Consider the following 22,282-nt stretch of genomic DNA (forward strand, 5'->3'; position numbering starts at 1 on the left):
CAAAATCTTAGGGTTAGGTTTCCGACGAACTCATCTCGGACCGATCGAATTAAAGATTTCGGTCAAACTGATTGGCCCTGGCAATTGAACTAAGTATAACTCGGTCTGACCGAAATGTACTTATCGGTGAGACCGAAAGCAATTTCTCAGTGAAACCCTAGCATCTCGGAGTCACCGAACTGCAACTCGGTCTGACCGAAACTGTATGTTTAGACTCTGTTAGTGCTTCAGTGTCACCGAGATTATCAAATTGGTATCTCCAAAGTGCATTCTGCAGAAAACTAAAGTTAACATTTTGAATCATTTATTTTTTTGAAAAAACAGTTGTGTTTTGTGATGCTCATCTACTCTACCTGCACCCATCTATTCACTGGGTGAGTTGCAGAGATGTCAAAGGCCAGTGACAGCCAGAACAGGTCCGAGGAGCAAGTTAACCTCATGGAGGGAAAAACCCCTTCTAGTAGCTATGATGAGGATAGTAGAAGCACCCCTAGCAACTTTCCAAAGGCTGCTACCAGACAGCGGAACAAAAGAAATTCTAAAAGTGAAGATGAGGACTTTGTGATTGAGGAGGACGTGACCTCCATGAAGAAAGTGCTGAAGAAGGAATATGTTGGTGCCGCTGCCACCAAGCCATGCCTTCGCAAGAAAGCTCCTACCAAGAGAACTCCAATGTCGAAAGCCAGAGCTTCAACTAAGGAAACTATGCAGTTCACACTTGAGCCCAGAGAGGAAGATGATGCTGCTAGTGGGAAGAATAAAATGAAGGAAAGTGTCAAGAAAACTGTGGCCAGAGTGATTGGAAGACCATCCATGATGAGGGGTGAGGATGGATATGAGGAGGAGGAAGACCATTTTGCACCTCCTGTCAACTCAGAGAAGTTGATGGTAGATGCCATCAAGACTGGTGTTGCTCCTTCCAAGCCCATGTCTGGTCCCAAACTAGCTGCCCCCAAGCCTTCTTCTCCAAAGAGATCCACAAGAAATATCTCAGCTGCAAAGAAGAACAAGAGGCCCTAGTTCCTGAGGTCCAAGAAGATGATGAGCCACTAGTTCACAGGAAATTGAAGCCCAAGATCCCAGATCATACTGATGATCATCTAGTGGCTGAAAACATGAAGTTGATGAAGGATCATGTTCTGAGATCGTGGAGATAGAATGATCCATATGCCACAAGGATAAGGACTGCTATGGACAACCGTTTTCACACTAGATAATGGCAGGACTTCCATGAGACTATGCTAATGGGCAAGAAGCCCATAGTCTGTGATATGAAATGGGTTGACTAGAAATACATTGACTCCAATGAAGACTATTTTCCCCATGTTCATGAGAGCTTCAGGCTGAATGTAGTTGATGGTTACGTTGGACTGAAGCTCTCGAAATGGAATGCTGGGATGATCATGCAGTTGTACTCCACTGTCCACTTTTACCCTGATGTGAAGATTGTGTGGGTGACTGAGGGAAGCAGATACCAGTCATCAATTTTTGAATGGGCAGAGCTCATCAAAGCTCCCATGGAAGAAGAAAATGATCTTGATGTGTATAGCAAACCCAGGAAGGATCACAACTCAATGGATAACATGTACAAGCCTATTCCTGATGCAGCTCTGGAGACACACAAGCTTGGTTCAATCTACTATCTGCTTGCTGGATTGACTACCATGAGCACCATCTTGAGGCATACTTTGTCGCCCAAGTCTAGAGATCACAGGATCATACGTGGTTATTCCATCAACTTGTTGTATTTGTTTGATGTTCCCCAAATGTTTAAAGTCATGAGCTTGATAGTTGAGACGGTGAAGAGGACAGCCGCGGACCAGAAGAGGTCTTGTGGATATGCCCCAGACATTCAGATTTTGATCAACTCCAAGGTTGGAACTGGGACACATCTGCTTGACAAAGAGCATCTACCTCTTAGGCTTGATTTCGAGGACAGCAAGGTTGTCATGGATGCATCACATCCAACATGTGTTGAGGCCCAGGAGAAAATCAATAAAGCAAAGGCTGCAAAAGCAGCAAAGCTAGCAAGTGCTCCAGATGCTTCAATAGTGAATATCAAGACCAAGCAAGATCATATCTGCTTGAGGCCATCGTGAGGATCGAGAAGATCTTGGCCACCTTGACTCAGAATCAGGAAATCTTAGAGAGGAATTGAGAGTAAGATGTATGACCTTGATGTAAAGGTCACCGAGATTCAGACCATAGTGGAGAAGCTCAGGGATGATGCTGAGGACAATGATCCTAGAACTCTAGCAGACAGGTTCCAGTCAGTGCCAAGGGCATAGAGGTATGCTACTGAGCTAGTTGCAGATTTGAGGCCTGCTCATTCTGCTCCTGCCACCACAGCCCTAGTTGCTCCTCCAGCTCCACAGACTTCAGCAGAATCATTTGCAGACGCAGTAATCTCAACACCGTCTACACACACCAGAGCTACAAGCAGAAGAACTCAACACCGGAGATCCTGCCTAGAGTGCCGTATAACACTATACTTTTTCAAACTTTTTGGTAACTTGTTGCGAAAGGGGGAGAAAGTGTATAGATCATAGGCTTCGAGAGAGAGTGTCTTTTTCTTTTGTTGGTTTTATTTGCCTTGGTAGTTGCTACTTTGCTTTGGTTGGTTGTTGCTACAATTTGTGGTATGCTCATGAGATACCTTATGTGATCATGTGTTTGATCATTTTACACTTAATGTGTGGTTGCATGATTATATCTATGAATGTTTGTGTATGATCAATCACTTGTATCTTTGGTGATGAGTGCATGTTATTTAATTATCATCACTTTGTGCGCTCCACCAAGTTGTATGTGACATGGAAGAGTGACCCATGATCCAAATCGATTGTGCATGTGCATTCAAATGCAAATTTTAAATAATGCACAAATTTAGGAGGAGCTCTTGCTTATCACATACATCAAAAAGAGATGATGTATTTCATTCATATTATCATTTGTCAAAGCTTTGATCTATATGTTGTCATCAACTACCAAAAAAGGGGAGATTGAAAGTGCAACTAATCCCCGGGTGTTTTTGGTAATTCATAAGAACATATAGCTCATTGAACTAATATCCATTCAAGTTTAATATTTCAGAAACTTCAATGAATGGCTTGGCATGGACTCGAGATGTGGACCCCTCAAAATGCTAAGGACACATGTTGGCAAAAGCTGAAGAATCTTCATTTATATTTTAGTGATCCAAGACCACATTGAGTCCATAGGAAAGCCAATAGTATTAAAAGGGGATGAGGTGTTGCTTAATGGCTTGCTTACTCAAAATGCTTAGTGATATTGCTCCGAAGCCCTCAACCACCTTCTCATTCCAAATATATTAAAACCCTAAACTCCATCTCGGCCCCACCGATTATTTCTACCAGGCTCCACCGAGTTCATATGACATAGCCACTGCCAGAACCCCTAACATTCGGTCACACCGATACGGATCTCGGTCTCACTGAGATGGTCTTCCCAAGTCTCTGTTGCCTGTTGCAATTATTTCGGTCTCACTGAAATAGCAATCGGTCTCACCAAGTTGGCTTGATATTTTCTCTGCTGCCTTATTGCTTCACTTCGTTCTTATCGAGTTGATGCAATCGATGCCACCAAGTTGATGTTTGCCCTATGACCTAGCACATCTATTGGATTGAGGGCTCCACAGACCAAAGAAAGATTCAAACTCTGGGGTGCCTGCGAAGAACTCGATCTCCCCAGCCTATCGACTCGGTGCTCTCTCGGCCTAGCTCGATGAACGGGAAAGGAAAGAGACATGGCAATTTACCCAGGTCCGGGCCACCTTGCGGTGTAAGACCCTACTCCTGCTTTGTGGTGGATTAGCCTCAAGGTGGGCTGGGGATGAACTAGTATAGGGGAAGAACAGCCTCAAGAGGTCCATTCTTGTGTTGGTATGAGTCGGAGAGGGCTCGGAAGGCCCGATCCTCCGATCCCCTCCTACGGTGGTGGCTAGGCTATATTTATAGTGGCCTCGGTCCTCTTCCCGCAAAATGGAGGTGGGAAGGGATCCCACAACGGCCAAATTTGAAGGGACACAAATAGTAGATCTTATCTTGACGAAAGGTGGTCTTCGCCTGCAAGTTCTGGTCATGACGTCGTGGTGGGCTCGGCGATGACCTCCGTCCTGCCGTCCTGGCAGTCATGGTCTTGTAGCACAGAAATGGAAACCTTTGGCTGATTCCTTGGGACTCCGTGCCTACACCTGCATCTTTAGCACCGAAGAGGAAACATGCTGTACTGCGCCCACTGGCGCCCGCCTGGCCTTGGTCATCATGGCTTGCGTCATCTTAACCTCACAAGGTGGGCGCTTACATAGGAATCTCCGCTCCTGGCGAGCCAGCCTAGGGAGGCCACTCCCCCGGGAGGTCTTGGTGTCGTCCGCCTCGCGAGGCTTGGCCCCTCGCGAGGGTCTTGCGTTGTTGATGCTGAAGATGGGCTGTACCAGGCCGCTGATGGAGCCACGCCGTGGGCCGTAGGCAGGCAAGTCTGGAAACCCAGGTTGCCAGAATGCCGACAGTAGCCCTGGGGCCCAAGGCGCGCTCGAACTTGGCTTCGAGGCGAAGCCAAAGGGAAAGGGTGAAACGCCACAGGACCCAATCACCTGCGGACCCGGTCAACGTGTGGCGCTTGATGGAGCATGGGCGTCCCTGCTTCCCCATGCTGCCTCGGCAACCATTCGACTTGACAACAACCTGCTGCATGCAGAAAGACCATCATTACTGGGGTATTGCGGAGGCCGTTGGTCCGCCTCCCTCTGGCTATAAATGGGGGGGGCCCGCTCATCTCCATCTTCTCGCTGCTTGCTCCTTCTTCTTCCTTCTTGTCTTGCCGTCACATAGAAGCATCCATGGTTCCGGTGAGGCGGTTTTCTACAGTGGAAAAGGGGAAGGACGCTCGGGTGGAACTCGGGCCACTCCCTTCGAAGAAAAGGTTAGGCTGCTCTCGTGATGCTGGCGAAGGGCACGAGGTGACACGCCTTGGCACGAGCAGCCTCCACCGGGCTTCCCACTTCCCGTATATGCACATGCACAGAGCCCTGTGCATGGGGGAAACGCTTGGCGCCCCGCAAGGCAGGGCCACGGTGGAGGACAAGCGGCGGTCGCACGGCCACTCAGCTCGGGAACCCATGCCGAAGGCACGACGCACGAGTTTGTGGTTTAGGCGGCAATGCCGCTGCGCACATGGATCTGGCTCCCGCGGTTCTCTGTAGAGGAGATACTGCCGAGGGGGCCCATTGAGCTATGGCTGCAACATGCCAGGTGTTGCAGCCAAGCTTCTGAAGCGGAGATCGAGGTCGACTACTCTGGCGACGTTTTCATGACTCGAGGATGGGGCGGGGTCGCCCGCGCCCGCTGCCTGGAGGGAGCTATCGCCATCTATGGGGAACCCGACTCATAAGTCGTGATCACCAAATGCACGTGTACAGTGATCCCAGAGATCAATGCTCACTGAACACACAGAAGCTGAATAACAAGAGTCTTACATCCATACATACCGTATTACACAAGTAGGACCATTATGGTCAAGTCTTGAGTATAACTTCGCAGCGGAAATCTTCATCGATACCTTCGACCCATGCCATCTGCCTTAACCCTACAGGCATTCTGACTGGGAAGCGTCCTAGCTCGCATGTTCGTCACCGAAGTAATCTTCATCATATCCTATTCTTTCATGCCTGGCCAATAAAATAACCAGTGGCAAGCCAATGAGTACTTTGAATGTACTCGCAAGCAACCCAAGAGTCATAACAGAATAATTATGCGAGATTCTACTGCTAAATTGGCAGTTTTGTGGAAAGCTACTTTTTCTCATGCAAGTATAATCAACATTTATCAAGGATATGAATGCGTCTGCAACAATTATCAGGAGGTTACAGACATTAACATCTAGAAAGAGTTATGAACAACTCATGTTCAAGCTCATCGTGACTTCCTCACGAATCACGTCAACAGATTTACCACACCGTGTTGTTTTCCAGAAACATATGGACGTAGTCTAAGCAGCACCACCCAACTGTCCTTGACCATGGACACGGCTATTCGAACAGTTTTACACTCTGCAGAGGTTGCACACTTTACCCACAAGATCCGGGGAACTTCCGTGTCATCCACGACCCGCGGTACCTCAAGTACCCGGGGTAAGCACCCGGTCACTATCTTTCCCTAGATGACACTAACATAGAGTCCACTCGATTGGTAGTAACCCCTGTGCCCAACATTTCACATTTTAAAATTGTGGAGCCTTGCTCCCATATTCATCACACACCACAAGCACGGGGTACCAACGGTGTGTGCGGTGCCCTGTGAAAACAGTCATCGCCGCCCTACCTGGCATGGTCCCGTCCCGAGAGAGCGCAACAATGACTCTCCCATCACTAGTAATGCGGGCTCCAAGCTAGTATCGGCCTAGGTAATCAATAATGCCCTTTCCCATATAAGGGTAGAGTGGTCGTGCATGTTTGGTTGGGACGGTCGACAAATCTTAAATCTAATCCGTCTCTGTCACTTTTATCAAGCCTCGGTACACCACGTCTCCACCAAGTAGTGACCTCGTTCATCATCATCTCCCAGGGGCATCAGTGGCACCCACTGGGGTTGTTTGAAAGTATGTCAAACCACACTTGCTTCTTTCCATGCATAACCCTGACCCACTTTACGTAGCCATTTACTATAGCATATTTCTATAACCCACAAACACAACTCTAAGCAAGGGTAGAGTCATGAACAATGCAAGTATCAATGGAGTATGCAACGGAGGCAAGCCTAGCATGGTTGCCATTCAAGGTATATCATGCACTAAGTGAAGCAACGAAAATGCTATAAAGATGTAAAATGGTTCCTCATGGTCAAAGGGTTGCTTGCCTATTTTAACAAAGTCTTCGAGGTCTTCAAATATCTCTGGTCCAACTCCGAGCATTTCGTTTACTTCGTCAATTGTCGTTGAAAGCAACCATAATAAGCAACACAACAAGGCAAAAATAAAAGTGCTCTAAAACTATGGATTTGACTTTTCTAGGACTTTACTCGTCATATGAAAAATAACCAGAGTGGTTTCATTGGAATTGGATTAGTGGATATTTCTGAACATTTCAATATGATGGAACCTATGGATCTATGGATTTGCAAGAAGTGTACAGAAATATATTTTTGAAAAAAGAGAAAAGGCACCATTTAACAAATCATGATTTTAGAAGCATTTTGGAGTTGGTTTCACTGGATTTGGAGTCCAAATGAATTCCCTATGAATTTGCAAAGTGGACAAATATGAAGAAATGGCTCATTATTTTGTGTGGCACAGAAATTATTAAGAAAAATGCTCATAAACTAAGTTATGAGCTTAGAAGCATCTAGGAATTTGAACCATGGCATTTGGATCAAATTTGAGCCCTCTGTGATGTTCTAAAGTTTATGACAGAAATGGAAAAATGGGATTTTAAAATTATTTGTGAAAGAAATATTTCTGGAAAAATGTGCATGTTACACCAGCAAGTAGGTCATGATTTATGGAGTAACTAGAAATTTGAATCACCAGATTTGGAGTTCATTTGAATTATTTGTGGATTTTTGAAACTCACTGGAAAAGAAAAAGAAAAAGATTTGGGTTATACCTAAAGTGTGCACAGGGCGGAGTATAGTTGCTGGGCTGGCCCAGTGGCTCAGCGGCGCGGCGCTCAGGCAACGACGAAAGCGTATTCTGGCAGGGTCGTCTTCAGTGCGGGGAGGCGAAGAACGCGAGTGCGTCTCCACTTAAACGCCGGGGCCCGCTGGCCGAGTCACTGACCTGCGAGGCCCACCCGCAAGGTCGTCTCCTTCCTCCCGCTCGAATGGAACAGAGGCAGGAGGAGCTCGGCCGCTGCTCGTGCCGGTGACCTAGGCGGTCCCTGGCAATGCTCTCCGCACCGGCGCGTTCAGCGCGATGAGGCGCGCCCGTCCATGTGCTTCGCACCCGCGAAGGAGCTCGGGAAGGGGAGAAGTTTTACGCGTGGAGGAGACTGGCGACGGCAAAGAGGGACACGGCGCTACGGTGCGCCCTCGGACAAGGGGAAAAGCGTGGGAGCTCTGCCTTGCTCAGGTGAGCCAGCTGGTCGAGAGAGGAGAGGGAGAAGGGCTCGGGCTTCGCTAAATTTAGGGGGAAGGCGACGGTGTCCATGGCGGCCATGAGAAGTGGGGAGCGGCTCTGGAGGTAAAGTGAGAGGTCCAGGAGAGAGCTAGGAGGGCGGTGAGTCGTATTGTGAGCTCGAAGCAGGGTCGGGAAGGCCAGATGAGTAGGGGGCGAAGATGTGCCGCGGACCGCGTCCATTGTCTCGAGCTGGGCAACACAAGGGCCATATTGGCGATCCTGGTCGTGTCTGGGGGCACTCGTGGGCGTGGACCAGGTCGAGGGACGAGGAAAGGGGAAGCGGGTACGGGTTAGAGGCATCGTGCGTGTGAGGCTGCCCATTGGAGCCCTCGGGCGGCCGGTGCCCGTGCGAGCGAAGGCATCAGGAGGAAGAGAGAGGAGGGGGATAGGATGGTGGCGTGTTGCGGACGTCGAGGCACCTCGACTGGCGCAAGGGGGATGCTCGAGGTGGTCGGGGGATGCGGCGTCAATGGTTGCCCGCTCTGCCCCGTGCTCCAGAGCGTGTCTTTCGCTGGCATCCGCGGCTTTTCCGCGCGCACTCGCGCGTCCTTGTGTCTGGCAGTTGCAGGGGTATGGGCAAAAGCTGAGGAGAGCCTTGGATGCTCTGGAATGCCAAGTAGAGAGAGGCTGAGAGAGAGGGAGAATGCTGCTGCCCAGAGAAGAAAATGTGGTTCTAACCCCCTAAATCATGGCTCCTCGGGCAGGGAAAGATGCAGGAGGTAGAGGAGGAGCAGGTGAGGCCGTGGGAAGAAGTTCAGCTCATGGAGATTAGTGGAAATGGCCAAAACATGCATTTTAAGTTTCTGCCAGCAGGTGTTTGATGTAGGTTTGGGCAAGCAAATGGACTTCCCTTGTCATGAGGCCTGACAGGGTCAAATGGCCTGAGAAAATAAGAGGTTCCACCAAGATTGTGTTTATTTGGGCAAAGTTGCCAATGCAACTTTTGTAAACCCTAGAAATTAGCAAAAATGGACTTTCCAAGATTTAGTCATGAAAATCTATTCTCCTTGATGCACCACTTAGTGTAGTTTCATCATTTGAGGTTCTGAACATGTCCACAAAAGTTGAGATCAACAGGAGAAAGTTGCCAATGTAAAGTTGTTCAAACTTGGTTCTGGACAGGAAGGGTTTTGGGGCACTTTGATCAAGTTAACTTGTTCTCCAACTTGTGCCACTTGGTCTAGATGCATTATTACACCATTTGAGCATGTGCACCAAGTTTGAGAGCATTTGGACATGTTTGACAGTACAAAGTTGTTCAAACTTGAAACAGGACATAAGTGGTTTTCAGAGGGTTTCATGGGGTTATACTGTTCTCCATGACATGATACTTGGCAAGATCATCAAACATGTCATATGTGACATGCTAGAATTTTCTTGGAATTTTGGGGAATATTTCCTTTGTAAATATTTCAAAAGCTTGAAATATCCAGAAAGGGTTTTGAGGGATTTGACCAATATTTTGAACATGACCATGTGTTGAAACTCTTATATATGGACAATATATGTCCACTTAGTTTCCCTAGGTTTTTCCCAAATATTTTTAAAACATTAAAATAATTTTAACCTATTAAAGACCATTTCTGGACTTAAGAAAAAGCCTTTAAATAAAATAGCAAAATAACCTTTAAAATTATATTTTTGTGCTTTCTAGGTGTCCTATATCTACTAGGAGTCAAATATATTTTTGGAAAGATTTTTACTGCCCTTAATTAAGTACTTGCAGTTCAAATCTCAATTCAAGGGTTTTTGGAAAACTAATTTTTGAAAATACTATTTGGCCAAATTATTTTTGTAAGAAATTAATTTTCATGTCCTATACACATGGCATGACCGGGAAAGGTTTTTGGATCAGGGAGAAGGAGTATAAGAGTTGGAGGATTTATTTGATTTTTAGAGCAATTGCAAACAGCAGACAAAAATCAAATCAAGCAAAGACCAAACACTCAAAAGTTTTTGTCAAACCACAATTTATCATGATTTATTAGCTTAGATGTTGTGGCATGAAAATCAGGGTGTGGCAGACCTACCCCCCTTACAAGAATCTCGTCCCCGAGATTCCCAAACTAGGCGCGGGAAGGAATATGAAAACTGGATATGGGGGTAGTCTTCACGTCCTCATACTGCTTGTGCTTCCGAGTGGTGCTCCATTGAACCTTAAAGTACTTGACGGCGTGGCTTCATGTATGACGTCCTGCTTGGTCCAGGTTGCAATTGGGGTCTCTCGCGTAGGTCATATTGGGCTGGAGGTCAATGGCTCGATGATCGATGTCCTTGTAGGGAACGGACGAGTTAGGAAGTTGGAAACACTTCTAGGGTTGTGATGCATGGAAAACATTGTGCACATCAGGTAAGTCAGGTGGCAACTCCAGCTGGTAACTGTCTTCTCTTCGTCTCGTAGTGATCTCAGAGGGGGTTGTTAAATCTTGGAGTGATCTCGAAGGGGCCGATGAATCTTGGTGTGGGTCTCCTTGTCATGGAAATGCTTGGTTCCTTAGAGAGGAGTGGCTTGCAGATACACGTGGTCTTCGATGCGAAAGTTTACTTCTTGCCGACGGTGGTTGGTATAGTTCTTCCTCCTCGACATGGCGGTCTTCAGATGTTCCTTGACCAGCTGAATGACTCTTCTTCCGTCTTCAGGTAGACAAGTATGTCATCAAAGAAAGATGACAACTAACTTGTCCAAGCACTCCATGAAGTCTATGGGGTATGTAAAGTGGGCTGAGGCATTGGTGGTGGTCGCGGTTGAGTATTGGCCAAAGTCTTCTTGTCTTAGGTCCAAAGCCCATGGTCATGATCCGACCATGTGGTGGCTTGGTAAGGCTTAAGGGCTTCAAGGATTCTAGGGTGCGATTGAATGTTTATCATCTTATCCTTAAGCTCAATTTCTGAGAGGCCAATTGTTCTATCTAGTCCTTTAAACAAATAACCTTATACCACCGAAAGCATCAACTCTTGTAGGTCAGCTCCAATCATCACTCATGCTATTATTATTCTCAGGACTTCCGAGAGGAGGTTTAACAGGATCATACATGTCTACGATCCCCAAACTCGTATGTATGTCTACCCCTAAAAATCCATGGGTATAGAAGCTTCCGAGCTTGAGTTAAACATGACAAACCAAGTGCTCATCCTATTCTCCCAGGGTCCAAGGTAGTGCATCTCTATCCTAAGGAAACACGTCGTATGCCACTCCAAGATCTTGTTTCCTTCCTATGAATCAACTCCAAAGCCCATTAACTTCCATCAATCACTACATAATCCATTAATTCTACAAATCCGATGTCTATGGTGTTCCACACAATCTTCTAATGTCCTATAACTCCCCATATGCTTGAAAGGTCTACCCTTACTATAGTCAGCCCACCAATTTCCATTGTCATGGTCAAGTAAACTCCAAGGTCAAGCTCATACAGATCCCTAATTAAACCCCGACAATTAATCCAATCTCCTAGTTTATTGTCCACCAAGAAACATGGTATCACGATCGAGATCATCGGTCTAAATCCAATTTACTCCGAACCATGTAACTTACTCAGCATCTAGATTCCACTAGGATCACCCATTTAATCTAAATCTCTTGTCCAACAAGGAATCCAACATGTTTCCCCTAAGTCATCATCGTAATGTCAACTATCTCCTATCAATATCCCCTGGTTAAGACAAATCCCTATACTTTCAAGAAGTCCAGCTTGCGATCATAATTGTCCTACTAAATCCAATTTACTCAGGGGAAAAGAAAGTTATGCCACTTTATTAACATGATCCTACCAGGTTCATCTACAAATATGAAAGCCTCATAATCCACCAAAGTCTCAGATAATTCCTCAAGGTCACTAATATAAACCCATCAAGTCATTTGTCCTCTATTCCTACATCCTCAAATTGGTCTTCCCTATGGCATCGTCAGTTCTTGTGCTATATTAGGATAATAATGTGCTAGTTCGCTATGTCCACTAGTTCCATAATGAGCCCTGTACTAAGCAAAGGTTGTTGGGGCTCAACTGGTTCTTTTGCAACTCTGTGGGTTAAGCACATGGTTAAGGATTCGAGCTGGGTTGTCTTGTGAAGTCTCAAAGGGTCTAGGAATGGGTTTCTAGTCTGGAGGGTTAAACATGACTCTACGGGGTAGCACTCGGTCGTGGAGGTTGTAGCAAAAGTCTCCATTGCTAGTTGGCTGCCGAGGTGGAATTCTTGGTGCATCTTGTCTTGCTAGCCTTCAGTTGATGAGAGAGATGAGAGGGAGAAGTAGCATAGAGGAGGGGAATGCCTAAAGGGGGGGTTCTATAGTGCAGGTGCAAACAAACGGGTGCCAAAAGGGCCAAACAAAAGAAACAAGGTAAGGAAGGTGATATAGTCGCATACTTGTTGCCTAGGGAAAAAGTGCGACCTATATCAAAACACAAACAAATAAAAACAAGCAACACACAAATCATGGTTCTATTCGAACCATCATACGGACTCGACTGCGCATAGGGGGTACACGACTCATCCTACCCTAGGGGTTCTCAGATTCAGTAGTTGTGCTTCGCTCCGTGCCTCATGCAGTCTTCTGGGTTTCCCTCAGGTGTCGCTACGTTTCTTGTAATTTGTTCGATGAAACGATCCGGGTTGAGCCTGAAGAGTCTTCAACAACTTCTCTCCTGTTGAAGTGATGGGGTGAAGGTGGCTCCTTGTAGTTGGCGTTGACTTGGTCTTCTCTTGTCTTCTTAGTCATGACGATCCATTTTGCCTTCTAAGGCGTTGGTGGTTCCAGGTGGCTATCCTTTATGCAATGACAAGGTATAATAGAGGTCCAATTCGTCGGACACATTGTTGACAATATTGTCACTGAGAGCGGGGGATGAAGAGAACCGTTTTCCTGCTCACTATAGTGAGACGGACCAAATGGCGAGGTTCTCATCCACCGGTGGTTGCCGATACAACAACGGTATGGACAGGGTTGCTCTATTAGCGATGTATATCATTATCTTGCATATCCTATGCCCTGATCATCGTAGGCCAAGGTTGCATCATCCTGGGGCAGTGTCAAGGGTGTCACCATCTTCGAGGTCTTGATGTCCTCATTCCTTGAGAAGGTATCTTCTATTGGTACCGTCTTCTCGTGGTGTCGCCAAACTTGTGTTCAGAAGATGTGGGTGAATGTCCGACAAGGCATCTTCCTTCTAGATTATCCACGAGGATTACAAGGAATCTAGTGGTTAGGGGCATAAGGGTTCTAGCGACCAAAAGTTTTGAAGGGGGAAGAGATCAATAAGGAAAGTATACCTTAGCTTTCAAAAAAAACTGAGGAGGGGAAGAGAAGTATAGATAGTTTTGAAAATTAGTAATAGTTTTGAAAATAATTTTAACCCTAACTAACGACCATGCTAACTAAGGCTTCCTACAGTCAGGATGGCTCTGATACCAGCTCTGTGGGGACCCCGACTCATAAGTCGTGATCACCGAATGCACGTGTACAGTGATCCCAGAGATCAATGCTCACTGAACACACAGAAGCTGAATAACAAGAGTCTTACATCCATACATACCGTATTACACAAGTAGGACCATTATGGTCAAGTCTTGAGTATAACATCGCAGCGGAAATCTTCATCGATAACTTTGACCCATGCCATCTACCTTAACCCTACAAGCATTCTGACTGGGAAGCGTCCTAGCTCGCATGTTCGTCACCGAAGTATTCTTCATCATATCCTGTTCTTTCATGCCTGGCCAATAAAATAACCAGTGGAAAGCCAATGAGTACTTTGAATGTACTCGCAAGCAACCCAAGAGTGATAACAGAATAATTATGCAAGATTCTACTGCTAAATTGGCAGTTTTGCGGAAAGCTAGTTTTTCTCATGCAAGTATGATCAACATTTATCAAGGATATGAATGCGTCTGCAACAAGTATCAGGAGGTTACAGACATTAACATCGAGAAAGAGTTATGAACAACTCATGTTCAAGCTCATCGTGACTTCCTTACAAATCACGTCAACAGATTTACCACACCGTGTTGTTTTCCAGAAACATATGGACGTAGTCTAAGACGCACCACCCAACTGTCCTTGACCGTGGACATGGCTATTCGAATAGTTTTACACTCTGCAGAGGTTGCACACTTTACCCACAAGATCTGGGGAACTTCCGTGTCATCCACGAGCCGCGGTACCTCAAGTACCCGGGGTAAGCACCCGATCACTATCTTTCCCTAGACGACACTAACATAGAGTCCACTCGATTGGTAGTAACCCCCGTGCCCAACATTTCACATTTTAAAATTGTGGAGCCTTGCTCCCATATTCATCACATACCACAAGCACGGGGTACCAACGGTGTGTCCGGTGCCCTGTGAAAACAGTCATGGCCGCCCTACCTGGCATGACCCCGTCCCGAGAGAGCGCAACAACGACTCTCCAGTCACTAGTAATGCGGGCTCCAAGCTAGTATCGGCCTAGGTAATTAATAATGCCCTTTCCCATATAAGGGTAGAGTGGTCGCGTATGTTTGGTTGGGACGGTCGACAAATCTTAAATCTAATCCATCTCTATAAACAACACTTTTATCAAGCCTCGGTACACCACCTCTCCACCAAGTAGTGACCTCGTTCATCATCATCTCCCAGGGCGATCAGTGGCACCCACTGGGGTTGTTTGCAAGTATGTCAAACCACACTTGTTTCTTTCCATGCATAAAGCTGACCCACTTTGCGTAGCCATTTACTATAGCATATTTCTATAACCCACAAACACAACTCTAAGCAAGGGTAGAGTCATGAACAATGCAAGTATCAGTGGAGTATGCAACGGAGGCAAGCCTAGCAAGGTTGCCATTCAAGGTATATCATGCACTCAGTGAAGCAACAAAAATGCTATTAAGATGTAAAATGGTTCCTCATGGTCAAAGGGCTGCTTGCCTATTTTAACAAAGTCTTCGAGGTCTTCAAATATCTCTGGTCCAACTCCGAGCATTTCGTTTACTTCGTCAACTATCGTCGAAAGCAACCATAATAAGCAACACAACAAGGCAAAAATAAAAGTGCTCTAAAAATATGGATTTGACTTTTCTAGCACTTTACTGGTCATATGAAAAATAACCAGAGTGGTTTCATTGGAATTGGATTAGTGGATATTTCTGAACATTTCAATATGATGGAACCTATGGATCTATGGATTTGCAAGAAGTGTACAGAAATATATTTCTGAAAAAAGTGAAAAGGCACCCATTTAACAAATCATGATTTTAGAAGCATTTTGGAGTTGGTTTCACTGGATTTGGAGTCCAAATGAATTCCCTATGAATTTACAAAGTGGACAAATATGAAGAAATGGCTCATTATTTTGTGTGGCACAGAAAGTATTAAGAAAAATGTTCATAAACTAAGTTATGAGCTTAGAAGCATATAGGAATTTGAACCATGGCATTTGGATCAAATTTGAGCCCTCTGTGAGGTTCTAAAGTTTATGACAGAAATGGAAAAATGGGATTTTAAAATTATTTGTGAAAGAAATATTTCTGGAAAAATGTGCACGTTACACCAACAAGTAGGTCATGATTTATGGAGTCACTGGAAATTTGAATCACCAGATTTGGAGTTCATTTGAATTATTTGTGGATTTTTGAAACTCACTGGAAAAGAAAAAGAAAAAGATTTGGGCTATACATAATGTGTGCACAGGGCGGAGTATAGTTGCTGGGCTGGCCCAGTGGCTCAGCGGCGCGGCACTCGGGCGACGACGAAAGCGTATTCTGGCAGGGCCGTCTTCAGTGCGGGGAGGCGAAGAACGCGAGTGCGTCTCCACTTAAACGTCGGGGGCCATTGGCCGAGTCGCTCACCTGCGGGGCCCACCCGCAGGGTCATCTCCTTCCTCCCGCTCGAACGGAACATAGGCGGGAGGAGCTTGGCCGTTGCTCGAGCCGGCGACCCAGGTGGTCCCTGGAGACGCTCTCCACACGGGCGCGTTCAGCGCGATGAGGCGCGCCCGTCCATGTGCTTCACACCCGCGGAGGAGCTCGGGAAGGGGAGAAGTTTTGCGTGCGGAGGAAACCGACGACAGCGAAGAGGGACATGGCGCTACGGTGCGCCCTCGGATGAGGGGAAAAGCGTGGGAGCTCTGCCTTGCTCAGGTGAGCCTGCTGGTCGAGAGAGGAGAGGGAGAAGGGCTCGGGCTTGGCTAAATTTAGGGGGAAGGTGATGGCGGCCATGGCGGCCATGAGAAGTGGGGAGCTGCTCTAGAGGTAAAGTGAGAGGTCCGGGGGAGAGCTAGGAGGGTGGTGAGTCATATTGTGAGCTCGAAGCGGGGTCGGGAAGGCCAGATGAGGAGGGGGCGAAGATGTGCCGCGGACCGCGTCCATGGTCTCGAGCTGGGCGACTCCATGGCCATATTGGCGCCCCTGGTCGTGTCTGGGGCACTCGTGGGCATGGACCAGGTCGAGGGAGGAGGAAAGGGGAAGCGGGGACGGGTCAGAGGCATCGCGCGTGTGAGGCGGCCCATTGGAGCCCTTGGGCGGCCGGTGCACGTGCGAGCGGAGGCATCAGGAGGAAGAGAGAGCAGGGGGACAGGGTGGTGGCGTGTTGCGGACGTCGAGGCACCTCGATTGGCGCAAGGGGGAGGCTCGAGGTGGTTGGGGGACGCGGCGTCAAGGGTCGCCCGCTCTGCCTTGTGCTCCAGAGCGCGTCTTTGGTCGGCATCCGCGGCTTTTCCGCGCGCACTCGCGCGTCCACTTGTGTCTGGCAGCTGCAGGGGGTATGGGCAAAAGCTGAGGAGAGCCTTTGATGCTCTGCAATGCCAAGGAGGGAGAGAGAGGCTGAGAGAGAGAGAGAATGCTGCTGCCCAGAGAAGAAAAATTGGGTTCTAACCCCCTTAATCATGGCTCCTCGGGCAGGGAAAGATGTAGGAGGTAGAGGTGGAGCAGGTGAGGCCGTGGGAAGAAGTTCAGTTCATGGAGATTAGTGGAAATAGCCTAAACATGCATTTTAAGTTTCTTCCATAAGGTGTTTGATGTTGGTTTGGGCATGTAAATGGACTTCCCTTGTCATGAGGCCTGACAGGGTCAAATGGCCTGAGAAAATAAGAGGTTACACCAAGATTGAGTTCATTTGGGCAAAGTTGCCAATGCAACTTTTGTAAACCCTATAAATCAGCAGAAATGGACTTTCCAAGATTTAGTCATGCAAATCTATTCTCCTTGATGCACCACTTAGTGTAGTGTCTTCATTTGAGGTTCTGAACATGTCCACAAAAGATGAGATCAAAAGGTGAAAGTTGCCAATGTAAAGTTGTTCAAACTTGGTTCTTGACAGGAAGGGTTTTGGGGCACTTTGATCAAGTTAACTTGTTCTGCAACTTGTGCCACTTGGTCTAGATGCATTATTACACCATTTGAGTATGTGCACCAAGTTGGAGAGTATTTGGACATGTTTGACATTGCAAAGTCTTTCAAACTTGAAAAAGGACAGAAGTGGTTTTGAGAGGGTTTCATGGGGTTATGCTGTTCTCCATGATATGAGACTTGGCAAGATCATCAAACATGTCATATGTGACATGCTAGAATTTTCTTGGATTTTTTGGGGAATATTTCCTTTATAAATATTTCAAAAGCTTGAAATATCCAGAAAGGGTTTTTGAGGGATTTGACCAATATTTTGAACATGACCATGTGTTGAAACTCTTATATATGGACAATATATGTCCACTTAGTTTCCCTAGGTTTTTCCCTAATATTTTTAAAGCATTAAAATAATTTTAACCTATTAAAGACCATTTCTGGACTTAAGAAAAAGCCTTTAAATAAAATAGGAAAATAACTTTTAAAATTATATTTTTGTGGTTTCCGGGTGTCCTATATCTAATAGGAGTCAAATAAATTTTTGGAAAGATTTTTACTGCCCTTAATTAAGTACTTGCAATGCAAATCTCAATTCAGGGGTTTTTGGAAAACTAATTTTTGAAAATACTATTTGGCCAAATTATTTTTGTAAGAAATTCATTTTTATGTCCTATACACATGGCATGATCATTGGGAAAGGTTTTTGTATCAAGGAGAAGGAGTATAAGAGTTGGAGGATTTATTTGATTTTTAGAGCACTTGCAAACAGCAGACAAAAATCAAATCATGCAAAGACCAAACACTAAAAGTTTTTGTCAAACCACAATTTATCATGATTTATTAGCTTAGGTGTTCTGGCATGAAAATCAGGGTGTGACACCATCCACCTCGAATACGACGGAGTTTCGATGCTCTTCTTCAAGGTCTTCGGCGAGGACGGACAGCGCCTGGAGTGCTGCTCCAGGAGAGGCGATCGAGGCGGCGCGGCCATGGGCGTTGAAATTGCCCATGGCTTTGCCAGCAGCTCCTCTGGCAGCAGCAGCGACTATCCGGAGTCCAGCGATTCTCCAGAATCCAGCGATGACGAAAGCTACGAGCCACCGAGCCGCCGCTCCCGGAGCACAGCAACAGTGTCGACTCGGCGCTGCCGGTGATGTCGGTGAGGCTAGGGTTCTTCTGGGTCCCTTATTTTGCTTTCCCTGCGCGAAACCATGACGAGCCCCGCGGGGGTATGTAAAAAAATGTAATGTTGTTGCCTTAATGCTATTGTTCTCGGTTCGGTGTTGCGATCGTGTATCCCGCCTCAGCACGGCGCTCCCTTTCGTTCTAGCGGTAGCTTAGTGCTCTACACTAACCAGATCCAGTCCCCGGGCAGGCTTCAGTCGTTGCTGGTATGCCAGGTCACGATGCCGTGGTCAAGGCCAGGAGTTGAGTGGCCCGAGGTCCGGTAAGAGCCCCTGAGGCGCGATGCTCAGGGGGTCCCCTTTAGCACGCAAGCGGCTCCTTGAAAGCCGAAAGGGAAACGTCCTTGCCCGAGCGAGGTCGCAAGAGTTGAAATACTGAGTCGTGAATTTTATGCCAGCATGTATGGGGTGACTTATCATTGCGAGTCTGTGATGGTTCCTTTCCTGCGAACATAGTTGTAACGCGACGCCCAACCGCGTCCTGGTGGTGGTGCTCCAAGCAGGGCTAACACTGATCCCCTCTCCCCGCTCATCTAAATGCTCTATGTCCTCGGGACATGGCCCTCGAGCGAGGCTCAGCCGCCGCTGGTATGCCAGGTCGCCATGTCATGGTCAAGGCCAGGGGGTGAGGGCCCGAGAGCTAGTAGGAGTCCCTGAGGTGCGATGCTCAGCCCTCCCTTTAACGTGCAAGCGAATTGCATGAAGAAGGAGTGACTGGCCTTGCGAGGGTGCCCGAGAGGGGTTGCGACTCGAGGTGTGGACGGGGCCGCTCGTGGTTCCGGCTCCGGAGGCCCCTGCCAGTTAGTCGGGATAATAGAACATAGCACATACCGCGCTTGCTGCCATGCCATTGATCTTTCCGCAAGAAGATGAAGGCACTGAGGACCCAGTGAGGTGACGTGCGCGAGGCAGGTCGCGAGCCAGAGCTCGATCTCTCAGTTTATCAGCGCTGGAGGGACGGACCCGAGCACGGGCGTCATGCTAGCAGCCCTTGTTGCGGGATGAGCAAGAGACGGGTTAGTCATGCACTGAGGCAGCGAGGGGCGATTCCATAAATAACGAGACAACCCAGATGATGCCAATAACCATGATAATACATGCAAGCATACTAGTCTGGAATACATAAAATAAAATAGTGTGGCCGCGAGACTGGCCCTGGCAGCTTGAGGATGATGCAACCCGAGGGGAGCCCTCAATTGAACAAACCAAAAAGAGTCACTTGGCACCTTTGCGGAAGAAGTGTTGGAGTAGCTAAAGACGCGTGCCACAGTAGTCGTTCCTCATGAGCCGTCCAGCTCCTGAGCCTCGCGAGGCTCTAGAGGCCCGAGAGGCTCGCAAGGGTACGTTACCTCCTCCATCTGGACCGCCTTGCTCCTGGACCGTGATCCTCCGGGACGGCCTGCATGTGGCGCTGGTGCGCAGCAGCCGCGCTCGGCAGGCCGAAAGGCATGCGAACGTAGCTGTGTGGGGGGGCCTCGCACCGGGCAACGTGGGACGGCCAGAAAAGTTCCTGAGACATGGCTCTGTTCAGCCCCGGGATGTCGACGCAGGCGTGCAGCTCACTGCCCTCGCCAGGGGAGGGAGCTGCGCTAGGTCGAGCGAGGTGAAGCTCGCCCCTCATGGCTCTCCCTTCCTGAAACTCCTCGATTGCCTGGGTGATGAACTCTTGACCATCGGACGCCTTGCACCCTGCGCTCTTCTCGCGGAAGCGCGTGTTGAAGAATGCCTCCACATGTTGCCCGAACGCCTCCCACGTGACGTTGGCCAGGTCGGAGGCCCTCCAGAGGAGAGCCCTAGAGCCAAGCATGAGAGGGGCGCCGGGCGCCGTTCCTATGCGGGAGGGGAAGGTGCTCCGCTAGCAGGCGCGAGGCCTAAGGCACGATCGTCAGATGTCCCATCCTCCTGATATTATCGGCGGAGCAGCAGCTTTTTCTTCTTGGGAATGGCCTCCGGGTGGTAGACAGCACCTTCGTCATCCGGGTCCTCGACGACCGCAGCCTGGTAGGCGTGCCCAAGGGAGGACACCGCATCCTCTTCGTCGCAGGCGACCGTGATGATGCCTCTGCTCCCTGGCATCTTGAGGACTTTGTAGCCGTCATGAGTCGCGACCATGAACTTGGCTGGGGCTGGATATCCAAGGATGGCATTGTACGGAAGGTGAATGTGGGCGACGTCAAAGTCGATGAGCTCAGTGTGGTAGTTTCCGCGCTTGCCGAAGGTGACGGGGAGGCGGATCTGCCCTATGGGGACAGTGGAGCGGTCGGTCACCCCCAAGAAGGGCCTGGTGGGCTGGAGCTGGTCGTACGGCACCTAGAGCGTGTCGAACGTCTTGACAGAGACAACGCTGAGCCCCGCGCCGCCATCGATGAGTGTTTTGGTGACGAGGACATTGCTAATGGTGGGCGAGCAGAGCATCGGGAGCGTGACGGCAGTGGCCCCGCACTTGAGCTGGTCAATAGAGTCGAAGGTGATGGTGTACTTGGACCACCTGAGCGAACGCGTTGCCCCAAGCTTGGGGAGTGCCGTGTTCACTTGTCCAGCGAACTGCTTGAAGATGCGATGGGAGGCGGGGGCCTGAGTGCCGCCTAGGATGCAAGCAATGGCACGAGGCTCTTGGAAGCCCCAAGTGTTGGGGATCGTAACAGAAATTTAAAATTTTCTACGCATCACCAAGATCAATCTATGGAGTCATCTAGCAACAAGAGAGAGAGGAGTGCATCTACATATCCTTGTAGATCACGAGCGGAAGCGTTCAACAGAACGGGGTTGATGGAGTCGTACTCGTCGTGATCCAAATCACCGATGACCCTAGCGCCGAACAGACGGCACCTCCGCGTTCAACACACGTACGGAGCAGAGACGTCTCCTCCTTCTTGATCCAGCAAGGGGGAAGGAGAAGTTGATGGAGATCCAGCAGCACGACGGCATGGTGGTGGAAGCAGTGGGATTCCAGCAGGGCTTCGCCAAGCGCTACTTGAGGAGGAAGAGGTGTCACGGGAGGGAGAGGGAGGCGCCAGGGCTTAGGGTGCGGCTGCCCTCCCTCCCCTCCACTATATATAGGGGCTAGGGGGAGCATGCCCCCCTTGGAGATCCCATCTAGAGGGGGGGGCACCAGCCCACCAGGGACTGGTTCCCACGGCACTTCAGCCCATGGGGCCCTCCGGGATAGGTGGCCCCACCCGGTGGACCCCCGGGACTCTTCCGGTGGTCCCGGTACAATACCGGTGACCCCCGAAACTCTCCCGGTGGCCGAAACTGGACTTCCTGTATATAAATCTTTACCTCCGGACCATTCTGGAACTCCTCGTGACGTCCGGGATCTCATCCGGGACTCTGAACAACTTTCGGTTAACTGCATACTAATATCTCTACAACTCTAGCGTCACCGAACCTTAAGTGTGTAGACCCTATGGGTTCGGGAGACACGTAGACATGACCGAGACAACTCTCCGGTCAATAACCAACAGCGGGATCTGGATACCCATGTTGGCTCCCACATGCTCCATGATAATCTCATCGGATGAACCACGATGTCGAGGATTCAATCAATCTCGTATACAATTCCCTTTGTCAATCGGTACGTTACTTGCCCGAGATTCGATCGTCGGTATCCCAATACCTCGTTCAATCTCGTTACCGGCAAGTCACTTT

At 48.3% G+C, this 22,282-nt stretch overlaps 1 protein-coding gene across 1 annotated transcript; it reads left to right on the plus strand.

Moving 5' to 3' along the window:
- The first annotated feature begins 387 nt into the window (after positions 1–387).
- LOC109753959 (uncharacterized) lies at positions 388–1,020 on the plus strand. Its single transcript, XM_020312881.1, has one exon. The coding sequence runs from the start codon at positions 388–390 to the stop codon at positions 1,018–1,020; it is 633 nt and encodes a 210-aa protein (XP_020168470.1).
- Positions 1,021–22,282: the final 21,262 nt, after the last annotated feature.

This window comes from Aegilops tauschii, chromosome 5 (genome assembly GCF_002575655.3).
Source record: "Aegilops tauschii subsp. strangulata cultivar AL8/78 chromosome 5, Aet v6.0, whole genome shotgun sequence".
NCBI lineage: Eukaryota > Viridiplantae > Streptophyta > Magnoliopsida > Poales > Poaceae > Aegilops > Aegilops tauschii.